General features: G+C 37.7%; 1 protein-coding gene across 1 annotated transcript in view; it reads right to left on the bottom strand.

The window, feature by feature from the left end:
* Positions 1-548: 548 nt before the first annotated feature.
* LOC126480861 (uncharacterized) overlaps positions 549-20,614 on the bottom strand; it is a 146,855-nt gene continuing 126,789 nt past the window's right edge. The window contains exon 2 of the mRNA XM_050104236.1: positions 549-2,423. Within this exon, the coding sequence (XP_049960193.1) occupies positions 2,021-2,423 (403 nt within the window). The 3' untranslated portion in view covers positions 549-2,020. The remainder of the gene's footprint in view (positions 2,424-20,614) is intronic.

The raw sequence follows: 20,614 nt of genomic DNA, 5'->3' as shown, positions 1-20,614 counted from the left end.
CGAGTATGAAGATCATGACAGCTCATGGAGAATTTATGTGGGTGCACTCGTATGTGGATGAAGAGTGAGTTTTGCTGAAGTTGTGTAGAAGAGAAAAAGAAATATTATTTTAAAATTTTAACCTAAAAAACAAGCATTTAATATTCAGGTATCATTGATATAGTTTGAGATAAAGGGTGTTTTGAAAAAGAAAACTGTTTTTCTACTCCCAGCACTTGATAAACCATCAAAAATTTTATGTATATGCAAAGACTATCTTAAAATATCTTCGGAACTGAACAAAATTTGCCAATTATAAAAAGATTTTCCCTCTCAACTTGCCTGTTAATTAAACAAAACTGTGTCCCATAAAATTTCATTTTTTGCATAAAACAAGTTTTGCAAAAACGTTACCCAACTATTAACTCTTATTTCCACTGATCTTATAAATGGAAATAAGTGACTGGCACACTTACCTGAAAATTGAACACTACTGTTTAGGGTCAATACAAATGCAAGGCGGAAAATAGGAAAAAGGTAACAATTTAGCATGTAACAAGGTGAAAAAATTTAACAGTAATCTAAGATTTATTTGTTTCTGACAGCAGACCACATACAGAAGTTAAAGGTCCACAAATCATTCTGACCATGCAACTCTAAGTAAACTAATTTACAAACAGATTTATTGATTAAAATATGTAATTAATACAATATTGTCAATTACAACACATGTATTTAAAAAAGTAATGTGTCAGGACTGTCATGAAAACATTTTTACAATCAACACTGTTTCCCAAATCATTAGAGGGAGATGTCCTCAGAACAAAATTTTAATTTTATTTATATCCACTTATGCAATGCCATTCATTCACAGTGACTACCCCTGTCCTGTACACAGCTGTTTCCAACAGTAAACAAATACCGAGTGAAATACAAACATTATAATAAGTTAGGAACTTACTATTTCATGCTAGATGAATTAATTCATCCATTAACATTTACTGTTCTAGACGCAGCACCAAGACATAACAAACCATAATCAGGAATGGAAGTAAGTCGAAGCTCTATTCCTATATAAGAAATCAAGAATACCGGAGAAAAAATACATTGGTTTTTCCCTCATTTGAATTTAATCAGCTCTAAAGCAGAACAAATGCAATTCTGCTTAAAACTAGTTCTGAAAAACTATTTGCTTGTGCCAGACTGGAGATAACAAAATTCAAGACTGGGAACAAGAATGTAAGCCCCAAATAGATGGTTTTCATGGAAGAATATTGAAAAAATAATCACCTCTTTCCCCCAAAAGAGGCCTCCGATTACTATGGCTAAGAAAGACTTTTTCTATGATAAAGCACCTTGTTATTACCTCAACTATTAAGCTTTTATTCTCTATTAACGAAGTAAATGAATCATTGGCACCATGCACATATCTTCTTATCAACTATATTACCTCTTTACTGAGGGGGTTGACGATAGGCATAACAGGATAAAACAATTTTTCTTCCATATTTAGGAGATTTGAATACATTTAAAATGAAATAAAACGATGGTAAATAAAGATTTTGTGTTTCTTTCAAATCAGATTGAACCAGAAAATTGATCCACTATAGAACAATTCTGCGATTACAACACAGTTTTGCAAGCTCGTACAAAATAAATCAATACACCTAATTACAAACTTCCAAATTTTCAGGCAACTCTGAACCACATGAAGATGTTTGAGCTTAAATAAGAACTTACCTGATTCTATTTATAGGAGCTGAGTATTCTTGTTGGATCCTCCAACATCAGGAGACACTAACCAACAGAAGTAAAAATAGACGCAACAACAGATTTCTGCCCAAAAGAGCTATTAAAATATATAAAACAAACATTTTACAAAAATATTATCTCAGTATTTAAAATGTTACATTAAACTGCAAAAACTGCAGTTATTTTATGGACCTAGCAAATTGCTAAGGCAATAAATTACACAAAGTACAGGTGTAAGTTTCAGTCACACAATCACAACTTAAGCTTCACAATCGCATTTTCATATGTGTCACAGGAGCACACATTCACAGCACTGGTCAACAAAATATAAACAATTAACCACACAGTTTGGCTCTTCTTCCTGTTTCTCAGACACTGCTTCTGTAACATCTGTCCCCTTTTCGGTGCTAAGTTTTGTTTCAAGTTCAGGAATTCTGTCATCCACTATAATATCATCTTCATTGTTATTTTGACTACTGTTGCATAATTTTTGTTTACTTGTGCCTTGATCAGCTTTCACACTGGGAGCTTTGGGCATGAAGTCTGTTTCATCAGACAGATCTGATGGTTCAAACTGCACTCCTTTGTCAGAGACATTTCTCACTTTTGCTATAGAAGCATTAATTATAGTTTCCTGCAACTCAAAACTTGCTGCTGGCCTAAGAGATGGTGAATCACCTGACATCATGTTCCTGAAAAGAAAATTAATAATTTCAGTATTTCTCACAAAAATATTATACTGTTTCAAGTTTACAGAACACAGTAACAATGTAGAAGCATATGGAAAAAAAACAGCTTCACTGTTACAATGAATGAGTGAAATGTTAATCAAAGTAGGACTAACATTGCACCAGATAAAGAGGCATTTGTATGAATAGACTTTTTTTTACAATAATAAGTGTAGGGAAAACAGATTATTGTAAAGATGACATGTTAAGTTGCAGATAGGTACAGTTAAGAACAGTTACACATAAGATTTCAGCCACAGCCTTCATCAGAAAAAGAAAGAGACACAGACATAAGCAAGCACACCTCACTCAGATGTGATAGTCAACTCTGGCAGCTCGGACCAGCATGCTCAACGTGTCATCTTTACAGTAAATACCAATCCATCTTTTCCTACATTGTTGGTATTCCAACCTGGAGTTTGATTGAGCTAAAGACAGGCACAACAAGAAAACTGCTAAATATGTGAGCTTTTGGGTAAAAGCCGCCACCCCCCACCCCCCCCCCCAATAAATATATATATATATGTATATACATACACACACACACACACACACACACACACACACACACACAAAGATGAGATGACTTACCGAACGAAAGCGCTGGCAGGTCGATAGACACACAAACAAACACAAACATACACACAAAATTCAAGCTTTCACAACAAACTGTTGCCTCATCAGGAAAGAGGGAAGGAGAGGGGAAGACGAAAGGAAGTGGGTTTTAAGGGAGAGGGTAAGGAGTCATTCCAATCCCGGGAGCGGAAAGACTTACCTTAATAAATATGTCTGCTTGTGTCTGTATGTGTGGATGGATATGTGCGTGTGTGCGAGTGTATACCTGTCCCTTTTTCCCCCTAAGGTAAGTCTTTCCGCTCCCAGGATTGGAATGACTCCTTACCCTCTCCCTTAAAACCCACTTCCTTTCGTCTTCCCCTCTCCTTCCCTCTTTCCTGATGAGGCAACAGTTTGTTGCGAAAGCTTGAATTTTGTGTGTATGCTTGTGTGTCTGTCGACCTGCCAGCACTTTCATTTGGTAAGTCACTACATCTTTGTTTTTAGATATATTTTTCCTACGTGGAATGTTTCCCTCTATTTTATATATATATATATATATATATATATATATATATATATATATATATATATATATATATATATATATATATATATATATATATTAGAGGGAAACATTCCGCGTGTGAAAAATATATCTAAAAACAAAGATGATGAGACTTACCAAATAAAAGCGCTGGCAGGTCGATAGACATACAAACATACACACAAAATTCTAGCTTTCGCAACCAACAGTTGCTTCGTCAGGAAAGAGGGAAGGAGAGGGAAAGACGAAAGGATTTAGGTTTTAAGGGAGAGGGTAAGGAGTCATTCCAATCCCGGGAGCGGAAAGACTTACCTTAGGGGGAAAAAAAGGAGGGGTATACACTTGCACACACACACACACACACACACACACACACACACACACACATCCATCCGCACATACACAGACACAAGCAGACATTTGGGCAGAGATGTCAGTCGAGGCGGAAGTAAAGAGGCAAAGTTGTTTTTAAAGACAACTTCCGCCTATATATATATATGGCTGAAATCTCACATGTTTAGCAGTTTTTTTTCTTGTGCGAATGGGGTTTTACACAAAACAATTTATCTACAGGGTGTCCAACAAAGGAAAATAGTCATATTGTTTTGGCTTGTCTGGGTAAAAACTGCTGTCTTTCAGACATTTGAAGACAAATCACAACAGCTCTTCATCAGTACACTACTGTGAACAGCATAGGTTCTAGGTCTAGTGCACCTGTATGGGTTTCTAGCATCAATATTCATGTAAACAATCATTTGCTGCCACAGTGTCTACATGTCTTAGTCCTTCTGTATTTTAGGTAGCATCATACATCATTAATGTACTGAGCCACCTTTTTTTCCATATAACAAAACTGAAATGGATAAAATCTTTACTCAATATACTGAAAAACTGAAATGATAGTTTTTTGCTGAATTCCCATATACAATAACTGTCACTTTCGACAATGACACGAAAATTTCTTACAGCTTTTTATATCTGACTACTTTTGGGAGCTTTGTTTTTAGACAAATGTAATGTTGTTGTGGTCTTCAGTCCTGAGACTGGTTTGATGCAGCTCTCCATGCTACTCTATCCTGTGCAAGCTTTTTCATCTCCCAGTACCTACTGCAACCCACATCCTTCTGAATCTGCTTAGTGTATTCATCTCTTGGTCTCCCTCTACGATTTTTACCCTCCACGCTGCCCTCCAATACTAAATTGGTGATCCCTTGATGCCTCAGAACATGTCCTACCAACCGATCCCTTCTTCTGGTCAAGTTGTGCCACAAACTTCTCTTCTCCCCAATCCTATTCAATACTTCCTCATTAGTTATGTGATCTACCCATCTAATCTTCAGCGTTCTTCTGTAGCACCACATTTCGAAAGCTTCTATTCTCTTCTTGTCCAAACTATTTATCGTCCATGTTTCACTTCCATACATGGCTACACTCCATACGAATACTTTCAGAAATGACTTCCTGACACTTAAATCAATACTGGATGTTAACAAATTTCTCTTCTTCAGAAACGCTTTCCTTGCCATTGCCAGCCTACATTTTATATCCTCTCTACTTCGACCATCATCAGTTATTTTGCTCCCCAAATAGCAAAACTCCTTTACTACTTTAAGTGCCTCATTTCCTAATCTAATTCCCTCAGCATCACCCGACTTAATTAGACTACATTCCATTATCCTTGTTTTGCTTTTGTTGATGTTCATCTTATATCCTCCTTTCAAGACACTGTCCATTCCATTCAACTGCTCTTCCAAGTCCTTTGCTGTCTCTGACAGAATTACAATGTCATCGGCGAACCTCAAAGTTTTTATTTCTTCTCCATGAATTTTAATACCTACTCCGAATTTTTCTTTTGTTTCCTTTACTGCTTGCTCAATATACAGATTGAACAACATCGGGGAGAGGCTACAACCCTGTCTTACTCCCTTCCCAACCACTGCTTCCCTTTCATGCCCCTCGACTCTTATAACTGCCATCTGGTTTCTGTACAAATTGTAAATAGCCTTTCGCTCCCTGTATTTTACCCGTGCCACCTTTAGAATTTTAAAGAGAGTATTCCAGTCAACATTGTCAAAAGCTTTCTCTAAGTCTACAAATGCTAGAAACGTAGGTTTGCCTTTCCTTAATCTTTCTTCTAAGATAAGTCGTAAGGTCAGTATTGCCTCACGTGTTCCAGTGTTTCTACGGAATCCAAACTGATCTTCCCCGAGGTTGGCTTCTACTAGTTTTTCCATTCGTCTGTAAAGAATTCGTGTTAGTATTTTGCAGCTGTGACTTATTAAGCTGATAGTTCGGTAATTTTCACATCTGTCAACACCTGCTTTCTTTGGGATTGGAATTATTATATTCTTCTTGAAGTCTGAGGGTATTTCGCCTGTTTCATACATCTTGCTCACCAGATGGTAGAGTTTTGTCAGGACTGGCTCTCCCACGGCCGTCAGTAGTTCCAATGGAATATTGTCTACTCCGGGGGCCTTGTTTCGACTCAGGTCTTTCAGTGCTCTGTCAAACTCTTCACACAGTATCATATCTCCCATTTCATCTTCATCTACATCCTCTTCCATTTCCATAATATTGTCCTCAAGTACATCGCCCTTGTATAAACCCTCTATATACTCCTTCCACCTTTCTGCTTTCCCTTCTTTGCTTAGAACTGGGTTTCCATCTGAGCTCTTGATATTCATACAAGTCGTTCTCTTATCTCCAAAGGTCTCTTTAATTTTCCTATAGGCGGTATCTATCTTACCCCTAGTGAGATAGGCCTCTACATCCTTACATTTGTCCTCTAGCCATCCCCGCTTAGCCATTTTGCACTTCCTGTCGATCTCATTTTTGAGACGTTTGTATTCCTTTTTACCTGTCTCACTTACTGCATTTTTATATTTTCTCCTTTCATCAAGTAAATTCAATATTTCTTCTGTTACCCAAGGATTTCTACTAGCCCTCGTCTTTTTACCTACTTGATCCTCTGCTGCCTTCACTACTTCATCCCTCAAAGCTACCCATTCTTCTTCTACTGTATTTATTTCCCCCATCCCTGTCAATTGCTCCCTTATGCTCTCCCTGAATCTCTGTACAACCTCTGGTTCTTTTAGTTTATCCAGGTCCCATCTCCTTAAATTCCCACCTTTTTGCAATTTCTTCAGTTTTAATCTACAGGTCATAACCAATAGATTGTGGTCAGAGTCCACATCTGCCCCTGGAAATGTCTTACAATTTAAAACCTGGTTCCTAAATCTCTGTCTTACCATTATATAATCTATCTGATACCTTTTAGTATCTCCAGGGTTCTTCCATGTATACAACCTTCTTTCATGATTCTTAAACCGAGTGTTAGTTATGATTATGTTGTGCTCTGTGCAAAATTCGACCAGGTGGCTTCCTCTTTCATTTCTGTCCCCCAATCCATATTCACCTACTATGTTTCCTTCTCTCCCATTTCCTACACTCGAATTCCAGTCACCCATGACTATTAAATTTTCGTCTCCCTTCACAATCTGAATAATTTCTTTTATTTCATCATACATTTCTTCAATTTCTTCGTCATCTGCAGAGCTAGTTGGCATATAAACTTGTACTACTGTAGTAGGCGTGGGCTTCGTATCTATCTTGGCCACAATAATGCGTTCACTATGCTGTTTGTAGTAGCTTACCCGCATGCCTATTTTCCTATTCATTATTAAACCTACTCCTGCATTACCCCTATTTGATTTTGTGTTTATAACCCTGTAGTCACCTGACCAGAAGTCTTGTTCCTCCTGCCACCGAACTTCACTAATTCCCACTATATCTAACTTCAACCTATCCATTTCCCTTTTTAAATTTTCTAACCTACCTGCCCGATTAAGGGATCTGACATTCCACGCTCCGATCCGTAGAACGCCAGTTTTCTTTTTCCTGATAACGACATCCTCTTGAGTAGTCCCCGCCCGGAGATCCGAATGGGGGACTATTTTACCTCCGGAATATTTTACCCAAGAGGACGCCATCATCATGTAATCATACAGTAAAGCTGCATGCCCTCGGGAAAAATTACGGCTGTAGTTTCCCCTTGCTTTCAGCCGTTCGCAGTACCAGCACAGCAAGGCCGTTTTGGTTATTGTTACAAGGCCAGATCAGTCAATCATCCAGACTGTTGCCCTTGCAACTACTGAAAAGGCTGCTGCCCCTCTTCAGGAACCACACGTTTGTCTGGCCTCTCAACAAATGTAATATGGCTCTCAAATTTATGCAATCCATTTCGGCTTCCATGCCAAGCACTGCTTATTAACTGAAACTACTGCTCATTTGTTCACACAGGGCCAAGTTGATCCTGTTTCAGACCCTCCCATGACAGGAAAAAAATGTTTACCAGCGTTGATTTCTGGACCTCTTAGTCAGTAGCCTGTAAGATTAAACACCACACCACAAAGGAGTTTAATGTCACAAGAAACAGTAGCACAGCACCATTTCATTATTCCTTGTGTCACCAAATTTGATAATCTCTCCAGATTCACCTGTCCCACTGTTTCAGGTCTTGTATGGTGGTCAGATTGCAAAGTGCATTTACACGGATTAGTTTTAACCAGCTAAGTCTATTCATAACAGGATGCATAGGTAACTACTTTACTATGGTATAGGTAATTCAAGTGGAATCTTTCCTTTATGAGCATGGAGGTGTACACTTATGCAAGAGAGTGTACTTCCCAGCACTCCCCACTGAAGAGAGAAATATTCTTCTACTAAACAGTGACATTCACTAATATTGAAGCTCTACTGACAACTCATGGATCAATTACACTTCAGTTCAATCTATAATAATCACTGTGACAACATGTAGGACATAAAACAAATAGGCACAAATGTTTTTCTTCAATACTTATGTAATGTCTCACACATTACTCCCTGTCTATGGTGTGTACATGCTACATTTTGAACAACATATTAAAACCCTCAAATAATGTACAACAGCTCAGTTTTCCACTGGGAATTTTCATTCCACTGACTTCACAAATAAATAAATAAATAAATAAATACTTCAGCATTTGACATATAATGAGAGTTCTGTTTTCTTGCAGCACACCACTTGAACATTGTCAGAATTTGTGGGTATTTTTTCCTATTTTCTCAACAGTTCCAACAGCTGTGGATGCTTATATCCCACACAAAGTGGAGAAGTTTTCGCTTTGCACAACAGTTGGTGATGATTGCCAAACAGCATCCTACAAAAGCAGTTATGCAATACAAACAGCTTTATACCAAACTGATACCCCTTAAAATTTGTTCAGAAAATCACCCAAGCTTTCCATGTTGTCAGAAAAATTCAACACCCACAGTATGAGGTGGTGTCCATTATATGGCTTCACTAATTAAGAAATTTGCAAAAGATACATAAGGTCATTAGATCAGTTTTGATCCTGATTTTGGAAATAAGAATCACACACCATGAGGATTGTGATACCCTAAAAATAATGTTATTTACTTGAAGTGATGTCTTCCACAGCTCATGAAGTAAAATGGAATTTTTATATTTGTTTGTGCTTGTACTCAGGGCAGTATTTGTTGCTTGGCCACATACCTGAATTTCCACATTCAACAGGGAATAGCAACATGATATTACCTGCTGCTGCTTTTGGAGCTTGAGAAGAGACTTATGAACATTTTGAATTTACTTCCCTTGGGGGGTACATATGTAGAATAATATGATGGACAGTTGAGAGTTTTCCAATTTCACTGTGTGTTTGGTTTCATTCTGCTCCAGAGCTCTAAATTACTTCTGTAGTTTCACATCACTGGTATTATACTCACACAGCAAACATCTTCAGATAACACATTAGAGAATGTAATTAAGCAGCCAAAAGACTACCCTTCCTTAGAACAATACACTGTTTAGTTATGATTCCCCTTAAAATAAATCATCAGTTTAAAAATACAGGATGGATTAAAGTCTTTGTTGCACTTCAGTAAGTATAAAACTAGATTGGAACTCAGTGATCTAACATGAAAAACTACTCAGCCACTGAGTAACATTAATTGAATCCCCACAAAAAGCTGGTCTTGCACTGTATGAATCTCAAACAGCATTGTTTCTGAAGAATAATTTGTGTCATTTCATTGAGCTTGTGGACAAACAAGTATGTTGTGCAATAAATTGCAATAAAGAGAATATACTATATACCCAGTGCAACATGAAAAAATTCTGGCATATGGTTATGAACTGGTTTACCAGGAACTCTGCAGCATGCAACATGGGAGCACTGAGCTGGTATGAATAAGCAGCCACAGCCAGCATAACCTCAGCATGGGACTCAGTATCTAAGGTCTGTAGGTGTGGTGCACTTGCTGAGCCACACATTATGAATCAATATTCAAACAAGAAAAACAAAAGGCTTTATTGAATTGGACCAATTCATTCTGTCTGCTCCACTACTTCTGTGACTTTAAGGCATTTAAAAATATCCAAACCATTGAAAACTCTAGCCTTAATTTCCCCTCAGCTATGGTGAGTAACAAAATTTGTCATGTCTGCCCAATTCCCCTTGTCTCCTACCTGTCAAAATTAACTACTAAGTTACTGTCATACAGCAGAAAAACGCACAAAACTACAGAATCTTAAAAAAAATAACTATCACTGTAAATTGGCAGCCAGACTATTTGGAGTTCTCACAAATTAGCATCACCCAGGATGATGTATCTAGCTTATGAAATGCTATAAACGCTAGGCACAGCCCTTTCTTTGTGGAATGAAGACAGTGAGTAGGTGGAACAGCCAAAGAATTAAACAGAAGAGTAAAAATAACATTGAGTGACTTGGGTAAATTAATTTTTTGAAACTTTGTTTCCGGGTAAATTAATTTTTTGAAACTTTTGTTTCTGAAGTGTGTAAAATGGAAGTGTTACATTCATTGTTGTCTCAGGGCCCTGAAAAGTTAACAAGATTGTAAAAGAGTTAATACAATATGAGAGCAAAGAAATCTAAAATAAAACAAAAATGTAATATCTCAGTTAAGCCTACCTGACACTAAGAACTACCTACCATGTCTTGTAATGAACCAAATGGTGACTGTGCCCCAGTGCTGTGCTCGAGGCACTGGTCACAACAGCCAACAAGCAATGCCAACACAGTGCCTTCAGAAACGAGCCACTTCCACACTTCGAATTACTTCTGTGAGGCAATAACCATGTCACTGGCTACTGATCACCTTTTGCAAAGCTTCCACATGACAGAAAAATGTGATACTGCTGCCTCTTCCACATAATCAGTTTCCTGATAGTGTTTATACCCTCTGGGGCCAGCCGGTCATGACTGGACAGCTGGGCTACATTATGTCACCCACCCTGTGTCAGATGCTGAGCGAAGATGATGACATAGCTACGACATCTGCCAGTACCTTCACCTGGCCTCAAAGCCCCGACCGCTGCCCGACTGCCTAGGCTCTCGTCAGCCCCACACTCTGCCACTGTTGCATATCTACTCACTGGCATCCGGTCACCTTTCAATGTTCCGGGGCTTGACTGAGGTCTCCCCGGCCCTGATGAAGTCAGCCATAGCTGTCCATCCTCTGGTGCAGAATTCAGAGTACTGGGTCACCCTACTACCACTAGGCCGCCTTCCCCAGGACAACAGCAGACACAACAGCCGGGTCTGCTATGAGCTCAGTTACATGAGACATCTATGGGGACTGACGCTGCATCAGCGGGCACTGGGTATGCACTGTCACTGACAAGGATGGCGCTGTGAAGACAGCTGCACCAGAAGACACTGCAAAGTGCGTATGTGTCGCATTTGCCCAGCACCTAGAGATCAACATCTGTTGTCAACACGACTGAACAACCATAAATAATAAACAATAAAGGGAATTCGTGTCCACAGGCTACCTTCTTCCACTGCACCCACATCCAACTCTGGTAAAAAAATCTCCCTCACTCCAAGCCATCCAGATGCCTCATCATGAGCTTCAATAAAAATTATTCAGAATATTCCACATACTTTCAGCTCATGCTATGCAATGAAAAAATATTTTATGGCAACAGGACAATGGCTTATGTGTTTATTGTGCAAAAGTTGTCAATAAGATTATTATGTAGAAATTATAATATAAAACCTCATGTAAATTCTATTTGAGAACTTCTGAATTATTAAACTTATACTACAGCATATTTGCCCCTTAAAATTTTTATTCTAAGGGATAAAAGCTATTTTCAAAAGTCATAACACACACAATCTCAATACAAGATACAACAAGGACTTCCATCCAGTCCCTCTATTTCTGTGTGTAATAAAAAGTGACATTCTTAATTCTGTGACAAAATGATTATGAGCAAAATCTTACAGACTACACTGAGATGTTCTCCAAATATTTCAAAATGTCCCCTGGTCACCCTTGAAATGGATTACAAAAAATAAGTTTGAAGTAATGACTAAGGTATATTAAAATACCTGAGTAACATCTTCAGTGCAGGCTGTCTTATGAGTCCAAATATAGTTTTGATGGCAGTGATAAGTGCTTTGCCTGCTTAGCAGAAGTATTACTCATGGTCATTTTACTGCAGAATAAAAAAATTCCCTCTGTATCATAAGTAAGTATACATAACCCATATGGGAATTACTTTTGTGCCTCATATTGTCAACTGAAAGAGTAGCCAAGCAAGGCGATTCCCTACCACAAAAACTATTCCAAGCAGTCCTAGAGGAAGTTTTCGCTAATCTGGGAAAAGATAAAGGAATATCTGTTACTGGAACATATCACCTTTGTCTAACAAGGCTTTTACAATTCAGCTCTAGTGCAAACAATCAACAATAGAAGAAGTTAATCTAGATAATTTGGAAGTGAGGTTGCGAACAAAGAATAAATCAATGTATAAACAACACATCAAAAAGAAATTAGTGCAAATTAACAATGTGGTAACATAACTAACAGATGAGTAGCTTTGTAATCAGAACAACTGAAGACAATGACAATACAGTACAGCAAAATGTGTGACAGTAAAAATAGCCTGGTGTGATTTTTTTGAACTAAGCATTTTCAAAACTAAGTTTCCAGTGTGTCTAAAATGATAAGTTTTCAATCAAAGTATACTGACAATTTTTACTTATGACAGAAAGATATGAACTAATGTGAAAACCATTCACAAACTGAGGATGGCCAAATGGAAAGATATATGCTGGGAATACTAGCTGGGTTTGAAACCAAAAAGAACAGACAACAAACTGAAGTAAAAAGGTAATTACGGCTAACAGAAAATAAATGGAGGTAGGTGGAACATTTAATCAGATGAATGGTTTCTGTGTGGACCAAGCATTCCAAGACATAATCAAATGCTGGTCTGCCGAATGGAAGTTGAGTAAAGACATAACATTACAAAACATCCGTATTTATGTATCACTGTGAATATAAAATACGATTTTTTTCTTCCAATAATCAAACAGTTTCTACAAGAAAGAATAAACTAGTTCTAAGGCACTTACCTTGTTTATACATCAAAAGGCTTTTATTTTATTTCTGTAATTTGTGTGTTCTGTCAGACTTTTCTCAAAAGCAGTATGTGGAACAGTTCTCAAGACTCGCATCATAATTGATCAATTTTGTCATGTGATCAGTATTGTTTATGCCATGGTATTCTCTTCGCATGAATGTTTTAGTTGTATGGCTATCAACTGCCACTATGTTTCCACTGCACTATCTGTACCAGGAACGGTTTATTTATTCGTGGCCATATATAGTGTGCCCAATTTCAAACACATTTTCCATAAAACTGAAATTCTGTTTCTATGTAGTGCAAATGGGCTGCTGTTTTCTTATTCTTAATCAAATTTATCTCAGCACTGTAAAATCTGGAACCAAATTTTTACCAAGCAGACATGCACTTAGATAGTATTTTTTATGAAACAAACCCAGAAAAAGTAGACAGAAGAAAAAATATTCACCTCATATTCTATGTCACATACCAAACTTAGATTGGTTGGTAATTATAGGCCTTTCTTGTTAAACCAAACAGGTATTTCATTTTTAATTTTCTTCTGTCTAATTGTTGACAATCTATTGGGTTAAGAGTTGCACCAGCTCTTTAACTTACAACTGATTTTCTTACTGGATGATCATTCACCAGAAAGTTTAGATTGGCTCACTGTAATGTCAGGGGCTTGAAGGCATTAGTTTTTTAAATTCATGGTCATAATGAATTTTGGTGAAAGACTTCCAGTCTTAGTAAACACTGTTTTATAGAAAAATGAGCTTTCTTGCCTTTTTTATGCCAAAAATGCAACCATAATCCAAATTACAGACAGTGTCCTGTTGACAAGAATAGCAAATAATGTGCTAAAACACCTCATTGAGTACTGTCTGCTTTGGTCAACTCATTTGTATACTGCTTATTAGTGCCCTTACACAGGTAAACCATAATACAATTAAGAACAGTAAAACCTGTTAAAAAACCTCAAATACAGCAATAACGGAACCATATCTAGTTAAAGAGCATGAAAAAAATTCCCTTTGCTTGTGAACTCAGCTTTCTAAGAAAGTTTGAGTTTGATGCCCTATTGATAAAGTGACTTAAGTTGTAAAACAAATTCAGAATCAAAATGGTGAGGAAGTAAAACAGCGTCTGCCTGGTTTAAGAAGTACTCAGATTAAGCATGTTAGTTGTCACGTTGCTGGGCTGCCCTCTTTTATCACTTAGAATTGTCACCCAGGCAGTCATAGAAAGAGCCTTGATAACAGCAAAGCATTTTTATTTGTCAGTATGTTAAGAGGTTAAGTGTCAGACTATAGGTCCCGAAGTCTGGGATTCTATCAGTTGTGTGATTTTCGTCACTTATCACTACTTTTATATCTGATTGTCCGTCAATGTGAAAGATGTTGTGTTGCACGGTGGTTCAGAGTTCTTAATAATCTGTGTGTTCATCTATAATTGGTTGAATAACTCAGTTTAAAACTGGGAAGGAGGAAATGGCACACCACCTCCAACAGGACTGTGCCTTGTATACCACTGTGGTGCTCCAACCAACATTTTTGGAGATGACAGCTTCACTTTATGTTAAATTATGATTTCACAGAACTGCAGTCTCAGTGTAAGACTCACCAAGGAGAATTACTAGGAAGGACAACTTTTGCATAACATTGTGGAATTATTTATGAAATTCAGTAATTCTTAGAGCAGTTTTCACTTGCTTTCTTTAATATAACATCCTAGCTGTATCATTTGTCAGCAAGGCTTACTGCAGGTTGTCTGCCCCCAATCTCATGTAACTTCTAGCATTCTGAAATGCAGTCTTCTCACCACTAATCTGGTTGTTTCTGGAGCTGGCTCGAAGATCTGAACAACAGTTCATCAGTAATTTGGTGTTTTTGGGTTATAATGTCTATGTGGCAGACCAACTGCAGAATATTCTCTTTGGCAGTTGTGTCCACTTTGTACAGTTGGCTTTTTGGCTGGACATGGTAATGGCATTTCTGACTGATAAATTCAGCTGACCATTAGAATTAAGGTTAGCTGTGAATTCCCCTTGACACATGTCTTATAAGTCAGTGTCAATTAACTAGAGACATAGGGTTGTATCACTTTAAATATGGGAATTTGAACTCTGCTCCTCCCAAATACAGCTATTTATTTGAACCACTGCAGCACCTTATATGTAAGAATAAAATAATGAGAGTTGTCTCAAAAAAAAATATTCTCAGGTCACATTCCAACACTTCAGAGAAGAGTGGCCTCATTAACACTTAGTTTTTGTTCAATGGAACAAATGGAAGTAGAGCCACAAAGTACATAATGTTCATTCAGTCTCTGAGTTAGGTAACAGCTGTATAATGCTGTGGTAAGTTGTGTTAAAACAACTATCTGATGGCTGACATGTTGGAATCTCTATTGAGCATAATTGTCTTCATAAGAAGCTATATTTCAATAGTTATTACTTGTAACTTAATTGTTAATTACACTTGCCTCACTGCATCTGTTCCAGTTACAAGTACAGCCATTCTACTTTCAGCTGTCCATTTCATACATCCTTCCTAACTTTCAACAAAAGGGTTGAAATGTCTCTTTGAAGAGACAACTTATGTATTCAATAACACGCCTCGGCACTCTGGCAACCATTTAAGTTGAGATTTATTCTGCAATTTATTTCTCCTTCTTGAATTAGTCAAACTGTAGCAGTTCCCTTTTGAGATGTATGGAAAGAAAGAAAGGCCAAAACAGGGCAAAATGAAAGAGAGATGGAGCGGGGGTGGGGACAAAGAGAGAGGGGAAGAGGGAGGGCATTCAAAGAAGAGCTGCTGAGTGTGGTGGTGCAGTGATTTAAGGCACTGGAAGACTAACACTTGGAATAAGTAGGGTTCTACTCCCCATCCTGCCACTCTGCTTTAGGTTTTCTGCGACTTCCTTCAACCACTTAAGGGATAGCTCCTTTTAGGTTGTTAGCGACTAAGTACACATTCAGAATGGGCAAGGATGGAGTAAGAAATCAATAATGTGTTTAGGTGTGAATGCGATGTTCAATCCTAATTTAATTTATTCCAAATAAAAGCATAAAATCTGCCACAAGTTTAGTCAGTACAAGAGTCACAGTTGTTCAAAGAAACTCCAGTAAGGAGCACTACAACAAAAGCATTTTGCATTCAAACAAACCATACTTTAAAATTTTTGCTTTTCCATGTTCAATATGAGTCTAGAAACCTTACTGTGTTCAACATGTGTTGCACATAATGACCACATGAGAGGAAACAGAGAAATTCAGATGTATACAAAAGGAGTACTTACATCTCCCCAAGCCACATAATTGACTGACACTCTTTTGGGAGGAGGTAATAATTCTGATACTGCACTATCCATCACGTACACAGTATGACAATTTGTGGAGCACAGACAAAGCGGGCATGTTCAGCAGGTGGAGGTAATGCTATTTGAGGTTGTCTGTTGCTTTTACTGTTTGCTTGGTTCAGCCATAACATATTTACCAGCATTAGTTTAGGGATTGCAAATTAAGTGACTGATGCAAACTCAGACATGCACAAACACATACAGGTATAAAGTTTTACCTTGGTAACCTGTGTCATGTGTAATGATGCCTACCATTGAAGCATTTCCCCAAGTCTAGGATCCAAGCTCTTGTACAGATTTCTATGACTTTTTGTAACTAAGTTTGATATATGTTAAAAGGCCTTCTGATTGATTCTTTCTTTCACAAACATATGCACAGTTTTCAGTCAAAAACTGAATGATTTGCACGCTACTGACACATGCTTACGGGAAGTGTCCAAATGTGAGGTTGCAAAACAATATTACTAATACTGAATTACAGGGTCACTGCCTTATGAGAAGCCTGCTTTCATCACATACAGAAGTGTTTCCAACTTCAGCAGCTTCAGTATGACAACTGAATAATGTTTAGTCGAGCAAATAAATGTAAATAGCATTAAAAACTACATCTCCCAACAATTACTGAAGTTTTAAATGGGATACTCATGGAAAAAATTACACATTGCAGAGCAAAAGTGACAAGATGGCTTAAACTAAGCATTATTTTATGCATAAGAAAGAATGGTGATTTCTGAAGTCATAGAAATAATGGGCTGGAAAGGGTTGATTTGATACAGGTGTCTTAGCTAAAAAGATTGTTAGAGATGGGCATTTACAATATAGAATTAGAGTCCTTGGAAATTTTGTTACAGCAGAATTAGGGAGAACATTCTAACAATATGAACTAGAAGTGCCAGACAACAGGGATCCCAACTTCAGTGACATTCATCCATTAATTCACCATATTCTGTGGATCTGATAGAGAACTTTCAGTGATTAGAAATGAGTGAAGGAACACATTGATAAAAATATTACAAACTAATTATATACTCTTTTTACCAATGAACTATACAGTAGTGGCATAATTCTGGATGCCTTATTGAATGCTCATTCTCTTTAATATCACGAGTTGTGGTACACTAACTCAATGAATTATGCTCTTTATTTTTATTCACAATATTAAAGGGCACTGCTATGAAATGTGGAAGCCATAACCACTGATAGGATCTTTTGAGGCAGCAGAATTATTTCAGATCTTGGTTCATGTAAAGTTCTTATCACATAATGGCTACATCAAAAACAAAAGAATTTATCATGATGTATCTTCATGGAATGGCTCATTAGACAGGAGACTGTAAGGAATTGCGGAATATACTACTATTCCCTGCGCATTTCTTACAAGAGGAGGGGGGACACTGCAAAGACAAGATTAGACCCACTACTGTGTTCATAGAGGCATTTAAGTAGTCATTCCACTCCATATGTGAATGGAACAAGATGAGACCCTAATATGTGGTACAATGGGAATTATCCCCTGTTACACACTTCACAGCAATTTGCAGAGTATGGCTGTACATTCATTTTTCTATTTTTGTATCACACTGTTCTTTGTGTTTCTTTCAAAAACATAACCCGTCTCACGCAGGTCTTCGCTGTTTTCAGAAATTTCATTTCCAATGTCTGAATCTTGCTAACCGTAAGATGTTTAGTATAATTAGATGGATAAAAAAAAGTTTACTCACCAAGCAGTGACAGAAGGAAACACATACATGAAAGTTAATACAAGCTTTCGGAGCCAGTGCCTCCTCCCCTGGCAGGATGGTTGAGACCTGAAGGAGAAGAAAGAGAGATGAAGGAAAAGGACTGGCTAGGGTTAGGAAATAGGTACAGTTAGGGAGAAATTGCTCACAACCCCAGATCAGGGGAGACTTACCAGATGGGATGAGGAAGAAAAACTCTTCTCATCCCATCAGTTAAGCCTCCTCTGACTCCAGGGTCTGGACAATTTTTCTGCCAGCCCTTTTCCTTCATCCCTCTTTCTCTCCCTTCAGGCTTCAACCCTTCTGCCACAGGAAAGAGCCACTGGCTCCGAGAGTGTGCACGTTTCCGTAATTTTTTTGTATGTGTTGTTTCCTGCTGCCACCTGGTGAGCAGATTTCTGATCTAACCAATTAAATTATTTTTTTTTTTTTTTCCAAAAATTGATATGCTTGCTGATTTACTAGGATGTTTTCATCTACCATCCATGCCTCCACGCCTTACCAAGAAACTAATATGGTGATCAATCTATAAAAATGTCATTGTTAACTCTTTCCTCATTCTCTCGAATAATGGTCTTCAGACTGTTTCATTTATCACCAGGTACTCTGTGTACATGCACAGAAGACCTATTGTTTGTTTGAAGAATACACACAAGCGTAATGTGTAATTCACTGAACCTATATGATCCGCAGCACACAGCAGACAAGTTTCCACATTTGCTTGCTCAGCAGGCTTAAATTTTTGGTGGCATTCACAATGCTCTATGTTCCCAAGATGTGACGAACAGCTACTGTATCTTCACTTGACATAAAAACTTTAAATTTACAGCAGTTATAACGCTAAGTCTACATGAACTGATTCCATATGCCTACTGCTTCTACCATCTTGGTTCAAATTAACCCTTGAATTCATGAAGTTTTTGAGGTGGCTTTTAAATGACAAACAAAACAGTAAAGGGACAGTAGCATACGTCCTTTTTTCTTTCCCAGCAACTTTCACATTTAACTTTATGATTTTAAAGCCCAACCAAACACAAAGTGTAAAAATTATAGAATCAATAATTTACACACTATGTGGAAACCAAATGACATGTTGCCAGAATGAGGATTTTTATTCTTTGAACTCACAGATATTGCAGAGAGAGACTATAATGAAAGAGTGATCTTCCACAGCCTCTCTTTCAAACAGAGCCTTTAAGAAACAATGAAAATACACATTTAAAAGCTAAGTGTCAGTAGTTAAGCCATCAGAAATAAATCACAGCAAGAAACATGACAAATTAAGTTTGCACTGGCTCCAGTTCTCTAAGAGAAATTGGAGGCACAACTGTCTAGTTATTTAAAAATCACAATTAGTATGACTATACAAAAATATACATTGAAGAATGTTCACAAATTTCACAAACATCTGTGCCCTGTAACAAGGTGATGTAAGAGTTCAGAAAATCCTGTTCCGGACTAGCCAGGTAAGGGTATTAATCAAAACAACACAATTTCAATTTCCTCCAGATTTCTCAAATCACTTCAACTGAATGGCAGCACTGTTTCATCAAAAAAGTCTCGGCTCATTTCTGTCCATATTTCATAAGCTCCCATCCAGAGCGTCATCTTTGGTTGCATGTCACTAAAATGAGGGAAGGGGAACATTCAGACTGCCACACTGTAAATTAAACGTACAACACAGTAAGGTATGCCAGGTACATTTGGCAAATTTCAGGGCAGTTCTTTGGGTCAGTCATTAATCTTCTGACTGGTTTGATGTGGCACACCACAAATTCCCTTCCTGTTCTAATCTCTTCATAGCAGACTATCAGTCAATGTCCTCAGTTAGTTGTTGGATATATTCCAATCATTTTATTCTACTACAGTTTTTATCCTCTGCAGCTCTCTCGGGTATAATGGACGTTATTCCTTGATGCCTACACAAGTGGCATCTCATCATGTCTCTTTTTCTTGCCAATATTTTCCACGTGTTTCTTAACCGATTCTGGAGAGAACCACCCTATTTCTTATCAATACACCTAATTTTCAACATCCTCAGGAAGACACCAAGAGATGAAAAGAATCTTTAGGCATATTACATGGTGGTGGAAACTGTTCGGAAGAAACAGTTTTGAACAATATCAAAAGGAAGAACTATTGCTGTCTTCCTGCAGATCCAGCCATCAAGGGTTAGGTTTCTTGAGTTTTCTCTTAGATACCTAGGCCCCCTCCCATTTTTACCCCCTCCTCGCTCACATGCTACGAATGCTTTCAAACTCCCCCAGATCATATAAATCTTGGAAGGATATCAACAGGAGTCCTGTATGGTTCATTTATGAGATGACCCAAGAGACAGAAATCACAGGACTGTGGTCAGGTGATCCTTGAGGCCAAAGTACAGGCCCCCAACTTCGATCATATTGGTGTTGTTAAATGTCATATTACATCAACATTCAACTGCAAAACATGTCTGATCATACAAATATCATATCTTCAGACCATGGGCTTGGCTAAAATTAGCCAAAACAGATGGC

This window comes from Schistocerca serialis, chromosome 5, assembly GCF_023864345.2.
Source record: "Schistocerca serialis cubense isolate TAMUIC-IGC-003099 chromosome 5, iqSchSeri2.2, whole genome shotgun sequence".
In the NCBI taxonomy this organism is placed as follows: Eukaryota; Metazoa; Arthropoda; class Insecta; order Orthoptera; family Acrididae; genus Schistocerca; species Schistocerca serialis.
The sequence above is the reverse complement of the archived record's forward strand: the minus strand, read 5'-3'. Positions and strand labels throughout refer to the sequence as shown.